At 33.2% G+C, this 23,361-nt stretch overlaps 2 protein-coding genes across 2 annotated transcripts; both read left to right on the top strand.

Moving 5' to 3' along the window:
* Positions 1-8,092: 8,092 nt before the first annotated feature.
* LOC105962738 (uncharacterized) lies at positions 8,093-12,746 on the top strand. Its single transcript, XM_012987063.2, has 9 exons — positions 8,093-8,377; positions 8,466-8,527; positions 8,622-8,712; positions 10,009-10,095; positions 10,187-10,240; positions 10,593-10,777; positions 11,396-11,478; positions 11,594-11,694; positions 12,299-12,746. The coding sequence occupies exons 1-9, from the start codon at positions 8,327-8,329 to the stop codon at positions 12,509-12,511; spliced, it is 927 nt and encodes a 308-aa protein (XP_012842517.1). The 5' UTR covers positions 8,093-8,326; the 3' UTR covers positions 12,512-12,746.
* A 9,375-nt stretch (positions 12,747-22,121) lies between these two features.
* On the top strand, positions 22,122-22,794 carry LOC148770195 (uncharacterized). Its single transcript, XM_088819042.1, has 2 exons — positions 22,122-22,259; positions 22,333-22,794. The coding sequence occupies exons 1-2, from the start codon at positions 22,122-22,124 to the stop codon at positions 22,792-22,794; spliced, it is 600 nt and encodes a 199-aa protein (XP_088675168.1).
* Positions 22,795-23,361: the final 567 nt, after the last annotated feature.

Below are 23,361 nucleotides of genomic sequence, written 5' to 3'. Positions count from 1 at the left end.
AACTTTATTGTTGTTAATCTCCAGTTTCTTTGCAATTAGATAGAAAACTTTCTATCTTGGTTGTTTCTGAGGTGAACTTAATGTATGTGTTTTAGTACTTCCAAATATTTGTACTGTGATTTTAGTCATAAGTTTGGTAAGAACTATTATGTCTCTTGATTACTATGTATATCATTCATTATATGCAGTTGCGTGAACACTCTACACCTCGCAAAATTGCATTATTTTTCTTACCGTTCTGATTGTGTAATAACAAGACCAAAACGAGGTAATGGAGAAGAGCTTAGTTACGATGCAAGATGTAGAGATGGTCTTTTCCGATGGTATGCTGTCGATAATTTAGTTTTGATTATGTTAACTAAGTTATTAAATCTAATTACGTTTAAGCTCAACATGAAAGACATAGTTGATGATTTAGTTCCTGGTTTAATTTTTCAATCTACTGGTGATTCAATGCATTTGAAAATTTATTCAACAGTAAATTTATTTGCTTTTTTTTTTTTTTTTGGTTTAGTAAATATTCTTAGTTAATATGTTCCACTGATGAATTATTAATGAATGATTATAATAGAATTTTCATCATACGATACATCAACCGTTTGCTTATATTCTTACAACATCAAAACATGCAATTTGTTGTCCTGTGCATCGCACAGTCACAATTACTAGTTATATTTAAATAAGTTACAATCAACCTCTGAGGTATGGTCAAATCACGAAAACCCCTCTCATGTTTGGGTAGTTACAAACATCCACTCAACTATAAATTTTCTTACACGTCCATCCTTAAGGTTTCAAATTTAGTGGAATCTTCGAGATTATATGTGATATTATCACTTTTGAACCCGTTTGAATTTCTCACATTCAAACTCCACATTTTGAAGCAAGATGATCATAATATGTGTTTTTTTGCTTGTATATATCACATTGTGGTGCATCAGAAACTGTATTTTTGCACAAAATGAGTACGAAATCTAGAGCACATTCCACGAAATCTACATGATATGTTGAGTTGACAACATAAGGGTGAAGGTGTAAGAAAAAAAATCATAGTTAAGGGGTAGATGTAATTATCCAAATAAGAGGGGTTTTTTCGTAAATTGGCCATACCTCAGAAGGTTGGTTGTAATTTACCCTTATTTTTAATAAGTCAAACCCCTCAATTTATCTCCTATTCAAACTACCCTCACATATTGTGTTAGAAAAGACCCCCATCATTTTACCAAATCAACGGATATTCATAAGAAAATAAACCTCTTCCTAAACCTCCAGGATTCAGGAGAATTTCTTCAAAAAAAATTCGCTAGAAAATCTACCCATTATCTACGGCCTTCGTTGGAACCCTAGCTTCCTACATCTGTTCGAAAAAAAATCACATTCGTGTGAATCACGGAGAACCAAAAACGAAAATATGGTGAAATTAACAAATCGAATAGATGTAGGTTGCTACGAAATCCAGATTTGGCTGCCACCACCTCCTCTTTTCGCTGCGTGCTTCAAAAAATGGCGTTCTTTCTATAATCCTTCCATGGAGTCGCACGCCAGAATGATAGATGTTGGCGGAAGACGTTCGAGCGCTACCGTGAAAACGAGATGATGCTAGCGACAGTGGCGTGAAAGGGCATGCAGAGAACGCGTTTGCTGGGCTTGTGTAGCAGTCGGTGGATGAGGAACAGTGATTCGAGACGGCAATTCAATTTTTACTGTGTAAATTTGATAGTCAACTATATTGTTCCGATAGTCAACTATGGTGGCTGCCACCACCTCCTCTGTTCACTGCGTGATGCAAAAAATGGCGTTCTTTCTATAATCATTCCATGGAGTCGCACGCCAGAATGCCAGATGTTGGCGGAAGGCGTTCGAGCGCTACCGTGAAAACGAGAAGATGCTGGTGATGGTGGCGTGAAAGGGCATGCAGAGAACGCGTTTGCTGGGCTTGTGTAGCAGTCGGTGGCGGAGGAACAGTAATTCGAGGCGGCAATTCAATTTTTGCTGTGTAAATTTGATAGTCAACTATATTGTTTCGATAGTCAACTATGAAAAGTGGATAGTCAACTATAAATTTTTCGATGTCAACTATAAAAAATTGATAGTCAACTATAAATTTTCAGATGACAACTATAAATTTTCCGATGTCAACTATGAAACAACGATAGTCAACTATAATTTTTCGTCACTTAACCATGTTTTTTTTTTCAATTTAAGAATAAGGTTAGAGTATTTTCAAGTGGAATCCCCACAACAAAAACCTCATCTCATGGAAAAAAATGACACATGGTATCCATACAGTAGAAAAAAAGGCTGGTTCTCACAAAGAGAAAAGAAGATAAAGAAGAAAGAAAGAAAGACGGGGAAGGAAGAAATACAAAGAAAGAAAAAAAACAGAGAAACGAAAGAAAAAAAAACAGAGAGAAGAGAGAGAAGGCTGAAGAGTTGGATAGAGGAGAAAGATGTATAGAACGTGCAATAGAGTAAAAAGGGGAAGAGAGAGAAGGAAAAAAGAATGGAAAAGAGAGAAAAAAAAGGGAAGAGAGAGAAATATGGAGAGAAAAAATGAGGAAAATATGTAAATAAAGGATATAATGGGCATTAACATAAGACTATGGGACATAATTCATGAAATATTATATAGACTTGTTCACAAAAGGTCAATTATAAATGGATACACACTCTATTATTTTATGTAATGAGGGAATTATCCCTCATTTTCCCTTATTTTTATCCGTTAACTGCTCACAGAAAGACAAAAAATCCCTCCAGAAAAATGTCCAACCTCTACAATTTTATGACGTAGATGAAAACTTCAAAATTTTCAGTTCAGTCCCTAATGTTTTAATTAAGCCCTCTTCTCTACTTGAAACAAAAGAACACAGGGAATGTTTTGTTATGTTTTTATCTCAATTTAGTTTTTCCCATAAAACGAATTTGTGTTTCTTAAGGTTTTCAAAATAAATTACAAAACAATTTCTAAAATTTATATCTGATTCAGACATGATGTGACTTGCTATAGTAAAAAAATTTGAGTGCTGCAATATAAATTATCTTCACTAAAAAACAAACAAACATCATTTATTCTTACAGTTCTTTTTCTACAATATATTTTCCGAATACTTTTAAACATGATTTGGTCATTACTGTATATTTTGTCTCATTTCAAATTATAAACAAACATTATTTCAATTCTCCAATTATTCTCAAAACAATCTTCCCCAAAATAAAATAAAAATAACTCTAAAAAAGTATCCAAACATTTGCCTCATAAACATACAAATACACACACTCCAATTTAATTTATCGGCGCACACATACACATCTCAACTCACCAGTCACCACTGTCGTCGCCGCCACCTTCATATCATCGTAAAAATCTCAAACACACTCGAGATTCAACCCATCTCTATCTCGCTCCCCCCACCGCCGCCGTAGCCAATCTTGGATCATACTTCACCATCCCCGCTTTGCCGGATCACGAATTGGCGGCGGTGTTGGAGAAGATCTGAACTAATGCCAATGGTGGCGACAGAGGTGGGCCATTTGCAAGTGAAGACGACAATTTTGAGAGGGGTTTGCGGTGGATTTCGCTATTCTTCGGTGGATTCGGTGAAGCGGAGTCATTAAACCTCGAATTGGCGACGATGTTGGAGAAGGTCTGAACTGATGCCGGCAACAGCGGTATCTGACATGTCGGGGAAGAAGATGGAGATGTTTTGTTGGGGAGGGGTTGTGGGTTTGACGTGGAAGAAGAAACTCCTTATCCTATTTTTTTTTTCTTTTTTAATTATTTAATTATATTTAGGGTTCTTTAATATAACGGCAATACATTTTTTTTATAAGACAGGAACCGGAGTTAATTATATAAGTGAACTGGATAAACTTACTAATTGTCTACAATTCACTGTAATAGCTTGCAAACCATACGAGAGGGATAAACCACATTAGGCTAACCATGTGTAACAAGCTCTACCTAGCGACCATTGAGAAGGTTATTTGAACCTGGGACAATTGACAAAGTCTCACTTGCTCCAACCGCTAGACCATCCCTTGCGAAGCTACTAAACGACAATATATGCAACAATGGGGAGATACCCAAACTATTTTCCATCATTTGAGAAAAGCTCATGCTCATTTCCCTTCGTTTATTATCCCAAAATTGCCCCTCCACTATCTTCTTCCCACTACACCCATCCCCATTTTTTGTTTCTCATTTTCTTAATTAATTTTTTCGTTTATAATTTTTTAATTATGTATTATTATTTTATCATTTTTATTTTTATTTTTATTCTTTTAATTTTTTTTAGTTTCTTTTTTATTTTATTAATTTTTTTTTAAAAAAAATTAATCGTTTTTTTTAACTGTTAGGTGTACTTATCAACTACGATATTAATCGACTAAGACATAGTCGATTAACGAACTGACTCCTAAAATCGTGGTTGAATAATGAAATTTACTACTATAAATAACAAAAAAAAAATACGGTAATGTCGTCAATGAAAGCCCGATACGATTCAACAAAAAGAATCCAAACAAATAACAAAAACAACTAAAAAAACAAAAATCAACTATTTTTTTACAAAATAACAAATATACAAATATTGTATTGATTTATATAGATGGACGATGGATTGACAATGGCCGCATAACACAAACACACCATCGATGTGCCCCAAGTCCAACTACACGTGGCGAAATAGGCGATCAATATTCAAAAATCCAAAAATGAATTAAAAAACATAGTAATTAACCCTAATCGACTACTGAACATATATAGTCGAATAAACCTTAATCGACTAAGCACATAGTCGATTAAACCTTCAATAGTCGATTACGGGTCCAACCTACACGAATTTTCTATGTCCTCCGCCCGATATCGATCTACCCAGAAAACCCTATATATGCCTCCCCACACTGTCACCATCAATCCATTCATTCATACAACACGAATGCATAATATAATATCCCATATCAACCAGCCTATTTTATTACTCGTCTGCAGTTATAAACCATAGTGTTGATTTATATGCATATAAATTCAGTTAATCCTAACTTGTAACGGTTTGAGTTATCGAAACAGTATTTAGTTACAACTATAATTCTTGTGTTAACACAGTTATATTCTACTGAAAGTGATAAAAAAGACACAAAAATTAATGTGGTTCAGACACAATTGTGCCCTACATCCACGTGGATCTGCAAACACGATATCACTAGTTCAAATTTACAGTGTACATTAATAGGACTTATTAAAAACAATTAAGACTCCATCTTTAATTCTTTATGCCGTTCTTGTACACAACTTGAACTTCGTGTCTCTTGTAACAGCAACTCCACACCGCGTGCCTCGAACTCACTTCAAACCTGAACTCCCTTCAGAAACTCGGTTGATCTCTCTTGAGATCTATACAGCAAATTTGTATCTGTTGACACATGCAACGACGGCACAGTCCTGCTCAACAGAACATCTTGGCAATTCTTCAATGCTATGCAGTGATTTTTCTCCCAAAAAAATGTACGGTTCTTGTGAGTCTAGGAGCGTTATATAAATGCGAGATCAGCCTTCCAAGACTTATCTTGTACCCAAAGAAATCGATTAACCTAGAACAAAGACTCCTAATCGATCTCTACTTCTATTCTAGATAAATACAAAAGATACCTAACTAAAATAAAGTACATGGAAATAAATCTAAGTCCTAATAAAAGTATTATTAAAGTAGGACTCTAATAAATTCCAAAATAAACATGGAATACAAATCTTTGTCAATCTTTAATTCCCAAGTGTGGCGGATTTCTTTACTCGTGGAAATCTGGCGCCAACATCAAATGTATACCAACAGCAGGCTACTCAAAGAGTGCACAATAAAAATAAAATTAAAAAAATGTGAATAAATTTATGTTTATATCTTCAACATACAATGAATGATGGGTGTGAATAAATTTATTTGACACTTAGTCATGTATTAAATAGATTTTTTTTTGGAAAATCATTTTTGACAAAAGAAATTACACTTAGTCATACTCGTTAGCAAGTAACGAAAAACACTATTTTGGGGCTAAAATTGAAATTGAATTTTTTTTAGAGCTGAAAAATAATTGAAAATTTAAAGCATACTACCTATAATTAAAATTTTAATGGTAAAAAAAGTAAGTTATCTAAAAAAATACTTTTAATAATTAGAAACTCTCTGACACCATAAAACAAATCCCTAACCTTAAAACTCCTTAAAAATCAAAATCAAATATATATATATATATATATATATATATATATATATATATATATATATATATATATATATATATATATATATATATATATATATATATATATATATTTTTTTTTGGGCTGGAAAATAATTAGAAATTTCATTTATACTTAATATTATTAAAAATTTAATTATAAATAGTATATTTTAAATTTCTAATTATTTTTCAGCAGGGCTGGGCATTTAGGATCGGGATTCGGGATCCCGTCACGTCCCGATCGGAATTTTATTATTTGTGACTGAAACTTCGGGAATTCGGGATTACGGGATTCGGCATCGGGATTAGGAACAAATACGGAATCGGGATTCGAGAATTGGTTCAATCCCGATCGGGATATTTTAATCCCGAATTAGGAAAAAAAGAAAAAAAAACTAATAAACACACACACACACGTATATATATATATATACATACATATATATATATACATACATATATATATATATACATACATATATATATATATACATACATATATATATATATATATATATATATATATATATATATATATATATATACATACATATATATATATATATATATATATATATATATATATATATATATTTATATTTATATTTGTTTAGTTAATTACAACCACCCCCAACTATAAATTTTCTTACACGTCCACCCTTGCGGTTTCAAATTTAGTGGAATCTTCGAAATTATATGGAATATTATCACTTTTGTACCCGATTTATCCCATTCGAACTCCACATTTTGAAGCAAGATGATCATAATATGTATTTTTTCGCATGTACATATCAGATTGTGGTGCATCATAAACTGTATTTTTACACAAAACGAGTACAAACTAGAGCACATTCTACGAAATCTAGATGATTATGTTGAATTTGACACCATAAGGGTGGAGATAAAAGAAAAAATCATAGTTGAGGGGTAGATGTAATTATCCAAACAAGAGGGGTTTTTTCGTAAATTGACCATACCTCAGGGGGTGTTTGTAATTTACCCTATATATATATATATATATATATATATATATATATATATATATATATATATATATATATATATATATATATAGACAATCATTTTATTTTTTCTATCTTTTTATTTCTTTTGGTGTGTGGTGTGCCCGTGAGTGTTCTAACTTTTGTGTGGGAAATAAAAAAAATGATTGTTTAACTTTTTCTTTTAATTTATGGTAGATTGCATCTGTAATTTATATATAATGTCAAGGAAATGAGAAATACAATATAATATATTGTTTCAACTTATTTTTATTTTTTTTTAAATTTTATTTGTTCCAAGTTTTGTGGTAAAAATAAATAGTGCAAGAACAATAGTATGTATATAATATATTCAAGTTAGTTTAGTGTATAAAATAATACTAATAGAAAAAAATGCAATATTTCTTACTTTTTAAGCACCTATAAAAATAGCACGTGCCTCACACGTGTTTAATTAATTTTATAATGTTAATTATGCATGTGATTTAAAATAAAATTTTGTATTAAAACAAAAAAATTGTGGACTATTTATGTTTAACAATGCTGGCTTGAAAGAACATTTTATATTTATACAAGAATGATGGATTATTTAATTGCAATATTTAACTGCAAAATTAATTTTATAATGTTTACTTAAAGCAACATGATTTCATAATTTTTTACTATGCTATTTTTCAAAAGCACACAACATCTCCTTTGTTAAGATGTCAAACCAACATAATCATATAATTTATTGCTCATTTCTTTTCCAACATGTGTTTATACATATTTCTGTATGTTCTCTTAGAAAAAAAAAAATAATAGCAATTTTAATTAACTAGGTAATAAATAATGAATATAATTGGAATTAATTTGGTCATGTAATTGAAGCCTAAATATGTAATAAACAAAAGGACTAAGTACATGTGTAGGTAAGACTATGGAAGTATAATGAGAGAGGTGAGCCGCTGAAAAAACTAAAATGAACCTCCCTCCCCATTTTGCAGAGGAAGCATAAAACCCTCCTAAAACCCTCCTAAAACCCTAACAGTCTTAAAGCTCGTTTCTTAAACCCACAAAATTGGTGGATTAATCGAGGGAATCAAATCATGATGAAAGGGGGGAAATCATCCGCCATCAAATTGGCCGAGAAATGCAAGGTTTTATTATCAATTTATGTTTCATTTTTGCATAATTGGCCCAGAAATTCAAGGTTGTATATATGAATTATGTATATGTTTTTTGCAGAATATACTGGCTTCTAATTGGCAAGGTAACCTTAACACCATTAAAGCTGATGCCCAAGGAAGGTATTTTGTGTTACGAATTCGAATTGATTGTTATATATATGTTATTTTTTGGTTTTGGTTGTCTGATAAAATATGGTGGATTAATTGGATTCAGCAAGGACGAAATTTACAGTTCGAAAGTGAAGTATTTTGTGAAGAAAGGAAAGCCGTATATTTGGGTACCCGAGAAGGAGTTGCATAATGTGGTACGCACGGTTGCTTTTGCTTCTATTGGAATTATGATTTTTTTTCATGGCCAGTGTTGCTTTAGGTGTGTTACTCAGGTTAATAACCGCTATTCTGTAATGGCGTTCGAAATACGAAATATGCATGTTGTCTTTTACGATATATGGATTGACTCGTTTGGTTGGGGAGATTAGCCATGATTAACTAAATTATTGGACGTTGTTTGATGTTTGGTATCCACAATAACTTGCCGGGTCGACCCGCAAATATTATGTTATCATGGCTTAACTTGCCTTATCTTGCTTTTTAGGGAGTTTTTTTGTGGGATGTTCCGGGGTCCGATAAAATAATTGGGTTTTCATTAGATTATTTAATCTTATCTTGGCAACCAAACGAGGCCTAATTGTATGTAATAGTTGGTGAAATATGACTGCTTTCGGTCCAATAATGAATCCTCTCTACTAATCAGTTTGCAAATCTCTGTCCAAAATGCTAGTATGTTCTTTACTCTTTAGCTTCATTAGACATTGGGTTAAGTGAGATTGGATTAATATCCTACTGAGTAACTAATTATTTAGTCAGTAAGATGTTTGAATCCTTAAATTAAACTCTGTTATTAAATATGAAATGCCTAAAAACTTTTTAATTAACAAAATTAAGATATTGTTTTAAGGATATCGTTTTTTAATCACCCCTACAAAATTAATTTCAGAGGGGAGAGGTGCTACTAATTTAACCAAATAGTAGCATTTAATTGAGGACTTTAAGTGTAGTAGCGGATTTGACTAAACACGAATCTTATTAACCAAACATCTTGCTAGCCCTTATTATTTAGTTAATAGAACTTAGTAGAACTAAGCAAACGATGCCTTATAGTGTATTAAAGTTCTTAAAGAAGCATCTACTTTTCTTGTTTTTGTTGCAAGAGAATACTTTAACACGTCATATTTCCTAATATAATGCATTTCCTATGTAATTTAGTTGCTATATAACTCGGTTCCGCACAACATTTCTTCATTAAAAAAGTTATACTTGAGCCAACACAATTTTTGTGCATTATGTGAATTAATACAGTAAATAAATATCATTTCCTTCAAGTCGACTTTTTTCTTTGTTATAAACAAGGTCAACCTTGTAGACCGACCGATCTCCAAAAAATATCGGTTTGTCTGTTGAAGCTAAGCTTTCAGCATATAGATAAAACAAAAGTGATAAGTAGTCAAACAAGTTGCTTGTTATAGTAGTATGTGAGCTAAGTCAGGTTTTCTATTAATAAGTTGTCATTTCTTCTCATCTTTTTTCTTTTTCTTTTACAGAACACTATTGTTGACGAACGTGGCTCTTTTGCCGTGAGCAGCCCATTTCCGGGCCCACTTGTACAAATACTTAAATCAATAAGAAAGGTGGGAATTTGGTAAAACATTTTTCTTGAAATTTGTTTGCACCATAAAAGTCCAAAGATATTAATTCCTTTATATCCTTTATATCATGCAGCTACCAGCTAGGGTTGCTCTTGTTGGTGATGTCGTGCGCCTCGAAGATGAAAAGGTATATAATTGTTTGATAGATAACACTTTATAATATTGTTGTCGCTATATCGAAACTTTTTCTTCTCGATGCTGATATGTTAGACTAATTGGCAATATGAATTCTAACTTTCACCGAGCACTATTTTTTTTCATCAACATTAGTACTACTTGCAATCTGCTTATGCTAATGCATATTTTTTTGCGGTATCAGAATATCGTTATTATGGTTTAGAAAATCGACTGATTTAAAACTATTAAAATACTGATTCTGCAATGTAACGAATTGCATGAGAAAAGAAGTTTCCATAGTAAATATCGAGTCACAGAAAATATTTTTACGAGCTTACTGTTCTTTCTTATTGTTGTCACAGGCTAACTCAGCGGCTGAAAGCCTTAGGGAAACTGTATTAGCATACCAGAGAGCTGTCAATGAGTCGAGCTATTCAGTTTCTGGAATATTGAGTTCGCCCGAATTTAATTCCACTTCTCGGATTGAAAATCTGCAGGACTTATTCCAAGGCAACGATCAATACTCGGTGTACAGGTTCAATATAAGGTTAGAATCTTCAGAAAAAAAAAAACCCTTTTACTATGTATTATTAAACGGCATTGTGAGTGAACTCATGTAAAGATAATTCTTAAATTATTACTGTGTGAGCTACGTGTTCGAACAATTTAGTTGTACAACCAGACATTAATTTGCTGGGGTAAATTACAACCACCCCTGAGGTATGGTCAATTTACGAAAAAACCCCTCTTGTTTGGATAGTTACATATAACCCCCTCAACTATGATTTTTTTCTTACACCTCCACCCTTATGGTGTCAAATTCAACATAATCATCTAGATTTCGTGGAATGTGCTCTATTTTGTACTCGTTTTGTGTAAAAATACAGTTTCTAATGCACCACAGTCTGATATATGATCATCTTGCTTCAAAATGTGGAGTTCGAATGGGATAAAGCGGGTACAAAAGTGATAATATTCCATATAATCTCGAAGATTCCACTAAATTTGAAACCGCAAGGGTGGATGTGTAAGAAGATTTATAGTTGAGGGGGGTGGTTGTAATTACCCAAACATGATGGGGGTTTTCGTAATTTGACCATACCTCAGGGAGGTGGTTGTAATTTACCCTAATTTGCTGGCAATTGATGCACTTTAAACTATGCAGTTCGTGCATGTATATTGATGGCAAGGGCGCAACTCATGAAGTAAATCTCGAGGATATGGAAAAGTCTAAGGCGGATCCTTTATGTAATACCTATTTTCTTTTGTAATAAAGTTGATGGTCTTATCTCATAACACGAGCTTATTACATAATAAAATCTATATTCTGACTTAACATCTTTACACTTTGGTGTGTGTGTAGCTCCATTTTTGACGAGCCTGATTGATGGAATTAATCGAAGTGAAACGAGGCGTCGAGCTCTAGTTCTTTTCTGCATTGCTTTCCTAAATGAAAATGCAAAGGTATTACCTCACTTGCCTCATGTTGATAAATTGGCCAAGTAGTAATGATTATTTCTTAGGTGCGTTTACGTTTTGGTTCCCATTTTATAACCTTTTGAGTTTGATCTTTATAGCAAATTAATTCGTACAGCTTTAAGCTTAGTATAGTAACCAATAAATTCCGGGTGCCGCCTTAGTGCCCACGCAATTCTTGAAATATTACATTTTTATGATCTATGTATCTGTTTTCTGTCTGAACTAAGAAATCAATAGGTTTTAGAAATGGAATATGAAATCAAGAGAAAGTAATAATAACCCAAGTGAAACTTAATTTTTTCCCAACGGTTTATGGTACATATCGAGCATCAGGTCAGTGGTTAAAGAGAGAGTTCACCCGCATTCTAGAAATACGTTTTAGTAATTCTTGCTAGATTAACGAACTCTAACCAATATTCAGACAAAAACCCCGGGACTTTATTTAAGCGTATTAAACTTTGAACTTTGTGTGCTGTCTTCTCTTTTGTTATGGTAATGCAACCAAATGCTCTTTTACTATTTGCAGCTGTGTATTATCCCCTTATACGGTATGCGTATTTACTGACTTGTTTGTGGTTTTGGGTCGAAGGATGCTTTTCTTCTTTCAGCAGATAGGAAGGGATTTGAAGTGCTGGGAAAAGTTCTCGGTTCGTTGAACGAGGATGGTTCTCGTGAGTATCAATGGAAAGAGTTACGATTCACGTTCAAAGACGAGGCACGCGATTTAGAAATATTCTGTCAACACCTGCTTCAAATGGAAGAGGAAGCCCTCAAGAGTATCTCACATTCCGCTGGTATATGAGTTTGACCACAAACTATTAAAGAGTTATTTTGTTTTTAACATATATCATACACGACAATACTGAAGTCTTCTCGTGAAGTAGGTATGATTTGATTCATGCAGTTATTTACACTTTTTAGAACTTACTCTAGAAATGCATAATCAAGTGATTTGAATTGTATGTATAAGTAACCTTGAAATGATATTTCGATCTTATTAGGTACAGTTGGAATATGGGATTGATATTTGCTTTTTAGTATACGGTGTTAACGTTTCAAAATACATTCGTTGCCCGAAAGAAAATTGTGGCATTTAAGTATATGAGAACATAGAGTTTTAGGCTTTTCTGCCTGCAAAATGGGCAAGTCGGTATTTTTTCGCATACGGTTCATCTGCCGCTTAGCTACGTGATGCGACCACTGTCTACAACTCTACATGATTGAATTAGTTTGAATTGAATTAGATTGTACTATTTTTCTATTAAAAAATTAATTAATTAGTTGATAGAATGTTCGGATCCTTGTATCAGATTATTACATTTATCTCACGTAAACGATGCAAGATGTCGACGATACTCAAAAAAAAAATAATTCTAGCTCATTTGGCACTTGGTGTCCTAGATGCCCGCCTCAAGAAAATAATTGTTTTTCGTCAAATACCCAACTGGAATTCAAACCCAACTTGGGCCTGGAATTGAAATCTCTATGCTCAAACTAGGTTAAATCCTATTTCCCGACCAAGTTGGTTGTGGATTAGGGTTATTGACGCCCAATTTAGGTGTGGACATTTCAATTTTATGCTTACTTGGGTGTTGGATCGCATTCTCCGTGCCCAAATCTTGGGCGTTGGCCGACAAAATTTGAAAAAAAATTGGGTGTGGGCAGATGAAGTTTCAAAAACTAAATCCCAAAAATCCATTTTTTTCATCTCCAGATCATATGAAAACAAAAAACAGAACATAATCGAAATGTAAGCATGAATATGTAGAAATTGCCTTGTTATCTTCAACAATTTTCAGGTTTTGAGAGGATTTGTGAGCTGATAAGTTTGGGAGGTTTTAAGAGAGTTTTTGAGTGTTAGATAGAGAAACAATTTGAAATGTGAAATAAGTAGTACTAGTACAAATGAGACCCTCGTTCACTATGTTGCTGCCAAGAGGTGTTTATTGGCATACAGTCGTTTTCTAGATACACCGTTTAGACTTTCAAATGCATTTCAATTTACGGCCTAGACAATTCTATAGTTGAGGTTATAATGTTGCCGGTGTCGACGATGTTGATTGCTGACGGAGGATGTGTTGGCCTGCCTCCAACTCTCTCGACTACTACTCCCTCAACTGCTACTCGTGGATGACGGTTGTCTAGTCCAACACTCGGTGATTATACTGATATTGAGTTGATTACAATTTTGGTAACACGTTTACGACATGTAGGAGGGAAACTAGTTGTCTTTTAAATTTTATTTCATATCTTAATTTTTTAAACTTAATGGTATAACTTAAGGCTGCGGCTATATGCAATACTAATTCCACTTGTGCAAGACCAAATTAAAAGAAAGATTCCATTTTATTAAGATGAAATGACAAATATACCCATAAATTAAATTGACTTTTGTTTGCTCATGCAAGACCAATAACAAATAATAATAAAATATAAAACAACTAAATTTCGACATTAAGGTGTCTAATATATGTCCATAAATTCGACACCTTAATGTCGAAATTTAGTATATTTGGACTAATTTGCTAACAGTTAAATTTCGACACTAAGGTGTCGATTTTATACTCCAAAATCGACATCTCAATGTCGATTTTTACCTATAAAATTCGACATGTACATGTCGACCGTGTCTGCGCGGGATTTAAAAAATAAAAATAAAAATATGAAACAACTAAATTTCGACATTAAGGTATCGAATACATGTCCATAAATTCGACACCTTAATGTCGAAATTTAGTATATTTGGACTACTTTGCTAACAGTTAAATTTCAACTAGGTGTTGATTTTGTACTAAAAAATCGACATCTCAATGTCGATTTTTGCCTATAAAATTCGACATGTACATGTCGACTGCGTCTGCGTGGGATTTTTTTTGGAAAAACGATATTCTAGCTAAAAAAACACATAAATGCATATTTTCTTGGGTCTTTCCACCGTAGATTCTTCTATTTTGATGTCTTATGTCTCCATACTTGCCATCTTTGTAAGGTTTGTTGAGTTTTGATGATTTTGAATGTTTAGGTTTTGTGGGTTTATAGATGAGGAAGGAGAAAGGTTTTGATGGAGAAGATGAGAGTTGGTCTTGTGGTTTTGTGATAGGGTTTTTATTGTTTTTGAGGTTTTGGTATTGCACATTTGAAATTTTTATTTTTTTTAACAAGTAAGGGTATTATAGTTTCTAGACATTGAAAATTTTAATTTGGTCTTGCGTAAGTGGAATTAGTCTTGCATATAGCCGCAGCCATAACTTAATTGTTCATATTGCGTATCATGTACAAGAGCATGGTATGGTGAGTCAGCCTCGCATTTCGGCTCGTCTGAATTGGCGGGGCCCTTTTGTTGGAGCATATACGTGGTTGTACTATCTTCGAGATTGTGTATCTTCAACACAACAATCCACTGATGGAGGCGTTTTTGGAGAGCTTTTAGCCATATACACACACTTCACATATGTCATTTGGAGAGATTATCTCACCTTCCGTAATGTACAATATATCATAGGTTCCGAGTTGGTAGGGCACGACCCCACACTACGGCATATCGAAATACTCAGGTAGAGAGTGTTGCGAGGATCTTCGATACATGTAAAATATAGAGGCATGACTGGTAGTTCAATAACGATAGACATTCGATTTTAGGACATCTCAAGACTCTTTGTGAGATGTTTCTGAGTTTTAATCAGAATATCAGCACGAGTACACATCATTTATCTCACTAGAGAGCAAGGTTGTAAAAAGCGGTAATCGGGTCGGAGGCGGTCAGGGACCGACTCACGATTAATCGGTGCGGCGGTGATTAATCGGAAATAAATTGGTTTTTAAAATTTAATATAATATATTTGTAGGTATTATTTATAAATACTCAAAACATAGATAAAAAAATATTTAAACATAATTATATCTCCATCATGTATATATCCTAATAACATAATAAAAATTTAATAATAATAATAAGATCGTAATACATAAATATTCTTATAAAATATAAATAAAAAGGCATTTTTTTTAAATTACATACATTCCTGGCATACATCATTAGTTCTTTAACAAAAATAGTTAACATAAACAAAATAAAGCATAAACTCATTTTTTTTTTTATTAAAATCCCAACTTTTATTTTGAATTATTAAGAAAAATAACGATTTTTGACCGATTTTTGGCCGATTTTTGCCACCAAAGTTTGACCCGCCTTAAAGGTTTGACCGCCTCGGACCGCCTAAAACCGCCTCACATGCAAAAAACCGATTTTTCAAACCTTTACACTAAAATCGTAAAGGTTTTGCACCGCCTCCGCCTCGGAGACCGATTAATCGGCCGCCTCGGCCGATTTTTAGAACATTGCTAGAGAGTCATTGTCCGTTGGTAAGAGCTCATAAGATAAAGTCGATTTGCAGCCTACTAATAGACAATATTCATAAAATTTGTGATTATTTTTGGAGATTCGGCATCGGTACATTGGTGTTTTTGTACAGACATTTGAGCATGGCTTCGCGAGTTAAGGCAAAGTAAATTGGTTGTTTAACGTTGTTGGAGGCAATGTTTTTTATTCTGTTAATATTTTTTTTTTTAAATTTATGCAATCTTAAATATTGGAGTATTACCTCCTCCAAGTAGATCCCTATCTCATTCGATGAAGAAACTTTTGTCTGAAAATTATTTTAATAAGATAATTTTTTTAATGAATTTAGAACGAAATTGTTGAGAGGATTTCTTTGTAGATAGAAATAAAGAGGGAATAATGAGAATATCTATAAAATAAGCGATATCGGTAAAAATAAAACAATAAAACGACAAATAATTATACAAACTACCAACTCTTCCCCATTTTAGTTGTTGTTTTAGGTTGTTAAGAAAACCAATAAATATTCATGGATTGTAGCGAATAATATATAAAATTATGAAAATACCCTCATTATTAAATTTTTGTCTAGTTATCTTATAATTAATAGTGATAAAACTGCAAAATTGACAGAAGTGCTATGACTGGCAAACAATATTTGGGAAGGACAAAGCCATCGGTGAAAATGTCGAGTCACTTGTTGATGTTGTGAATGACTTAAACCAACTAACACATTGTTGCAAATTATGTATCTGGAGGAGCAGAAGACGACCCTAAAGGACATCGAACGACACTCAAAGTAGAATTCGATTACATGTCTTCTATGTATGGTGATGGCACATCAACCTTTGATCAAAATAGGGGTAAGCATAAAATTCAGAAGTGTCAATAGAACCACGACAATATTGACGGTCTTCTTGTCCAAGCTATGGCTGCTGGGGTTTAATTTTGTCGGCGGCTAGGTTTTGGTAGATATGATTTGCCGACGGTAGGGGATTGTTGGTTGCCTCGGGTTTGGGCGACGACTGTAATTTGTTGGCTGCCGGTTTGACGACGGCCGGAAAACATTGGGTGTTAGCGTTTGGCAGCGACTAAGAGTTATTGGGTAATAGGGTTCGGGGAAATCAAAGTACACCATAATATATCATACTACACCACATTATTTTTACAATATGCTATATTATTAAACAAAAACGACTTTTTATTTCTATATGTTTTAATATAATGTAAAAAATAAGGAAAAACATAAGTTTTTTTATAAAAATGTAAAAAATGCTAGAATGAAAAGAGAAAAATAGAGCTGACAAAGTCAGTAAAAATAAAATAAAATATGTTACATGAAAAAATGAAGATATTAAGACGGTGTTTTGGCTAAATTTATAAGATGTTAAAAGGAGCTCATAAGATGTTTTAAAGCTTATAAACTCTTCGAAAGTGTGTGATATATAAATTTTTAAAAACAGATCTCAATTTTTTTTAAATAAGCTGCTGGAGAGCAAATAAGATATTTTCAAAAAAGTACATTTACCCCACATTTTTATTTAAGATCTTATAATGAGTAAAAATAGAAAATAAACTCATTATTCAAACACTCTAAAAATTAAGTGTTAATATGTTAGAGGTCCCTAGTTGGAAACATAATTAGATGTGGGATACAACCCCAATATTTTTTTCTGAACTAAATCATTTTTACAAAAATAAATATGACCCACATCCTTTATTTTTTTTATCCCTAATTTGCCCCCAACCTAAATCCATAAATTCTACAGTCGCGTTTCTCTCAGATCTATTTTTCTTATTTCTTCCTTCTTCTCTCTTTCTCGGCTCTCTCTCACTGTACGCTATCTCTCTCTCCCTCTCTCTTTATCTGGTTCTCGCTATCTCTCTCCCTCTCTCTCTCTCTCTCTCTCTCTCTCTCTCTCTCTCTCTCTCTCTCTCTCTCTCTCTCTCTCTCTCTCTCTCTCTCTCTCTCTCTCTCTCTCTCTCTCTCTCTCTCTCTCTCTCTCTCTCTCTCTCTCTCTCTCTCTCTCTCTCTCTCTCTCTCTCTCTCTCTCTCTCTCTCTCTCTCTCTCTCTCTCTCTCTCTCTCTCTCTCTCTCTGAGCTATGGCGCAAGCGGCGATAATAAGGGGATGGTTATGGAGGCAGGAGACGACGACGACTATGGTGGTGGATGTCAGATCTATAGAGGATGGTGGCGTCTAGATTTTAATTTGGTCGATGGCTAGGGTTTAATTTGGTCGACGGCTATGGCGGCTAGGGTTTAATATGGTCGATGGCTAAGGTTTAATTTGGTCGACGACTAGGGTTTAATTTGGTCGACGGCTATGGCGGCTAGGGTTTAATTTGGTCGATGGTTATGGTTTAATTTGGTCGACGACTAGGGTTTAATTAATTTGGTCGACGACTAGGGTTTAATTTGGTCGACGACTAAGGTTTAATTTGATCGGCGACTCGGGTTGGTGGACGACTATGTTTTTGCAAATAGGGTTTGGCGGCGGCTGAAATTTGTTGGCTGCTATGATTTAACGGTGGCTTGAAGATGTTGGAAGTTAGGGTTTGGCGGCGGCTGGAAGTTGTTGAATGATAGAGTTTGGAATAGTAGTTCACCATAGTATTTTTAAAATCTGCTGCATTATTTGACAAAAACGAAAAAAATATTTTTTCGTAATTTTCAATAAAATGTACAAAAAACAAAGTTACTTATAATAACGTAAAAAATGCTAGAGTCAAAAACGAAAAAATAAAGATGACCAAGTTGGTAAAAATAAAATAAAATATATTATTATTTGAAGAAAAAATGAAGATATTAAATGCATAATAAAATGATAAAATGCAGTTTGAATTTTACTTAATGCAAATTCGAATTTATGTGTAGAGAGGCATTTTTGGAATGAATTTAATAAAGGATGTGAAACAAAAGTTTAGTTAGACTAGTCATTTAGTTCAGATTAGTTTTGTCACCAGAGACCTATATCATAAGATCCCAAAAATTAATCCTGAAAATAAGAAAGGTTAACTAAATCCTCTAAATCTTTATATATAAAAGAAAGGTTTGCCCCGAACCCTTAAAACAATTTTTTTTTTAAAAATATTTTTGTGAAATATTTGTTTCCTCTATTTTCACATTTTCTACAGCACATTCAAAATTATTTGTTTTCTCTTCCTTTTTTACTTTTTTTTTTTCCTTCTGCTCGAGCACAAATTTTCTTTCCTTTTTTAGAGGACATGTTTTTTTTTTATAATTATTTTTTTTTCTTTTTTTTTTTTTTCCTTCCCCACTAAACACGACCAACTTTGAATTTTTTTTTTCGCGTTTGGTTTTTCTTTTTAATTATTTTCTTTTTCTTTTTTTCTTCTTTTTTTCCCTTCCAGCATTTCTCTCCTTTTTTTTATAGCACACGTATGTGTATTAAATTTTATTGTTAAAATTGATATATAGATTATGATTGCAAGTAGTGGAATTTTTACATTTTCGGTGTTCCATTGTTTTGCTATTGTATATATCATATATGTTTATTAATTTCTAATTTTGCTTATCATATATTTTTTTTTCAATATCCGCCCGTGCGTTGCACGAGGCAAAATACTAGTGCATAGTAAAAAAAAATGATAAATGCAGTTTGAAATTTACTTAATGCAGATTTCGAATTTGTGAGTGGGTGTGGAGTGGGAGTGAGGTTATTTCATCTTGTAAAAGGGCCCTAAGGCACATATAATTTGAAACATTTATTTTTTGGATAATATATACTAGAAGTTACTGGGTAGAAACATAATTCGATGTGGAATACAACCATAATATTTTTTTTCTTAACTAAATCCTTTTTTGAAAAACAAATATGACCCACATTCTTTATTGATTTATTTTTTGTATTCCTAATTTGCTCTTAACCTAAACCCATAAACTCTAGAGTCATGTCTCTATCAAATTTATTTTCTTTCTTTTTTCTTTTTGTACGTCTCTCTCTCTGTACTCCACTCTATTGTTGAGGGGGATGGTGGGATGGCTATGGCGCAACTATAACAATGGAGACGGCAACAATAAAGGGGACGGTTATGAAGGCAACAACTATGGGTGTGTAAGGTCAAATCTATAGTGGGAGGCGGCAACTATGGCGTCTAGGGTTTAATTTGGTAGGCGGCTAGATTTTGGTAGATAGGGTTTAACGACGGCTAAGGAGTTGTTGGTTGCTAAGGCTTGGCGGCGGCTGGAATAAGTTGGCTGCTGGTTTGACGACGCTGGAAGATGGTCAATCGTGTCGGCCGTCATAATTCTCTCTCGAACCCTAGAACTTTTGGGGATGATAGGGTTTGACAGCGGCTGAGAGTTACTAGGTGACATGATTAGCATAATACACCATAATATACCATAGTACACCATAATTTTTTCGCAATCTGTTATATTATTTAACAAAAATGAAAAAATATGTTTTTATTCGTAATTTTTATATAATGTAAAAAATAAAGAAAAAAATAAGTTGTTTATAACAATATAAAAAATTTTAGAATGGAAAAAAAGAGAAAAATAGATATCACAAAGTTTGTTAAAATAAAATAAAATATGTTTGATGAAAAAAATGAAGATATTAAAGACATTAAAATAATAACAAATGCAGTTTGAATTTGTGAGTGGGACATTTGTCAAATAAATTTAATAAAGAATATGGATAAAAAACAAAAGGGAAGTATACGCTTTAGATCCACATATATCTCTATCTGCTGATAAAGTAAGAAGATTAATTGATCAAATTCGCGGACGTTATGAAACATTTATGATACTCGAACTCATGCCCCATAGAGCATGTTATCTGAATTTTAAATTGGTTTATTCGAAATAATTATCTTCTAATAAATGTAAGAATCCTAACAAATCCCTAATACAAAAGAAAAGAGACTTCAATTCTTCCGGTTACTCTAAAACAAAACCCTTAGGACATGTTTGTTTATGTTTTCAAATTCATTTCCAACTTTTATACTATTCGTAAAACCGAGATCATGTTTGTTTCAAAAATTTACTTGAAAACACACACTTTTTCCAATCAAAGTTCCAATGAAAATACACTATTCATACTTTTTTACACTTTCAAACCTACTAATACCTACTAACCTATATATTTTATTTATTCAACTCATCTCTCTCCTTATATTCATCTTTAACCATTAGGGAAACTCCAACTGAGGCCCTAAAAGCAATAACTGCCATTTTGATGGCTAAAGTCTGATTTTTTTTATTCCAACCGAGCCATCAAAACATGCCCCATTTTAGGACCTCCCCTACTCTGCCATAAAAAATGGGGTATGAAAATTGGGTAATCATAAATTGGAGGGAAGCTCCCAACGGATCTATTTCCTCCCAACGGATACGTTTCCACCCAACGACTCTTTTATTCTGCAGATTCAACAGTAATAAAAAATGAAAAAAAAATTCCTTTATGATTTTCCTTGTGAATCGGAGCACGGAAAAAACAGTGAAAGAAAGATGAGAGAAAAAGGGTTAAAAAAGGAGAGAAGATGGGGGAGATTGAGTGAGAGAGAAAAAAAGAAGAAGAAAATAACGAACATAGGGGAAGAACAAGAGAGATGAGAGAAGGAGAGAATTAGAAGATAGAGAGAACATAGGAGAAAAGAGGGGTGTGGCGGCTCATAGTGGTGGGGGTAGGGGATTAGGGTTATTTATTTAAATTTTTATTTTTGTACATTATTACATTAGTTTTTGTACATTATTTTTTATTTGTATGTTAATCATTTTTAGGTTAATTAATTTTATGTGTATGCTAATTCATAATTATTTTCTTGCTTTTGTAGATGGATGACGATATGTATCATTCTTACGCTGATTTGCTAAACAACACGTCATCGGAATTTGTGGAAAATAACCAATTCGACGAGATTTCTATACACCTCTCGAAAGTGTAGTGGTAGGGCAAGTATTATCAAAAAGAAAAAGGAAATTTTCTCTCGATGAGGATATAATTCTTCTTTCAACATGGCTAAATACAAGTAATGATGCTATTACTGGAAATGATCAGAGATCCACTACGTTTTGGGGAAAAATATATGATCTATTTATGAGTCATGGCGGTGACATGGGGCGTACCGAGAAAAAACATAAAATATCGTTGGGGACAAATTAACGCACGATGTGCTAAATTTGTTGGTTGTGTCAAACAAATCGACGATAGGCATCAATCTGGTCAATCGGCTCATGGAAAGGTAAATATTTATTTCTTAATTTTTGTTCATAGAATACTATTTAATTATTTTTCACCTTATTTTTTTTTTGCAGTTGATTGAAGCAAAACAACTATACGTTGCCGATGAAGGTAGAGCTTTCCAACTAGAACATTGCTTTGAACTTCTTCAAAACGAGAGAAAAGGGCAAACTCTAAAAAAAAGTAAAATTGTCGACCTCGATGTTGATGCAAGTCCATTTGGTGATAGTAGTGATCATTCCACTACTCACGTTCCGCCTCTCGGTAACAAGGCGTCAAAAGAACAATTTTCGAGGAAGAAAGCAAACTTAAAGACCAGTAGCTCATCTACGATGTTTGTTACGGATGAGCGTTGGGCAAAAAAGATTGAAATAGAAGAACAAAAGTTTGAGCAAAGCAAAAAAATGATAGAGGAGTCTCAAAAAAGTCGTGAGATTGCAATTATAGGGACAAACACTTGCGGAATGGATCCAATTCATGCTGCTTATTGGGAGACCCAGAAAAATGAAATACTTAGCAAAAGAGGTTTGAATTGATTAATCTTGTATGCGAGGTAGCATTGCACTGTTTATTTCTCTAGTAATTTCAAATTGTATGTTTACTGTTTTCTAGATAAAATGAAAAATTATAATTACACTCAACTTTATGTTAATAATATTAAAGAGTAGCGTTGAGATAAACTGAAACATTATAAATAGAAATAAATTGGAACACTACAAATAGAAATTTTGCCACAAATTGAAATATTACAAATACACCTATCAATTTTCTTGACCGTGCAAATTTCAAAGTTGCTCAACAAGATGACGTTGGAGTATTAAATGAGTACCCCTATCATGAATTTGATGATGACTTTGAATAAACTCAACAAACTCATTTGTGTGCTCGTGTGACGGAATAACATCTGGAGTTGCATGGTCAAAATTCACATTACTTGCACCTTTTTTTTTTTTCATTCTCAACAATCATATTATGCATTATGATGCATGCTTTCCTTATATTAGATAATGTGTTTTCATCCCAAAACCTGGCTGGTCCACACACTATACTGAAACGAGCTTAAAGTACTCCAAATGCCCGTTCTACATCTTTTCTAGCACCTT

This window comes from Erythranthe guttata, chromosome 6 (genome assembly GCF_056151865.1).
Source record: "Erythranthe guttata isolate IM_541 chromosome 6, IM_541, whole genome shotgun sequence".
In the NCBI taxonomy this organism is placed as follows: domain Eukaryota; kingdom Viridiplantae; phylum Streptophyta; class Magnoliopsida; order Lamiales; family Phrymaceae; genus Erythranthe; species Erythranthe guttata.
Note: the sequence above shows the minus strand (reverse complement) of the source record. Positions and strands in the feature narration are given on the sequence as shown.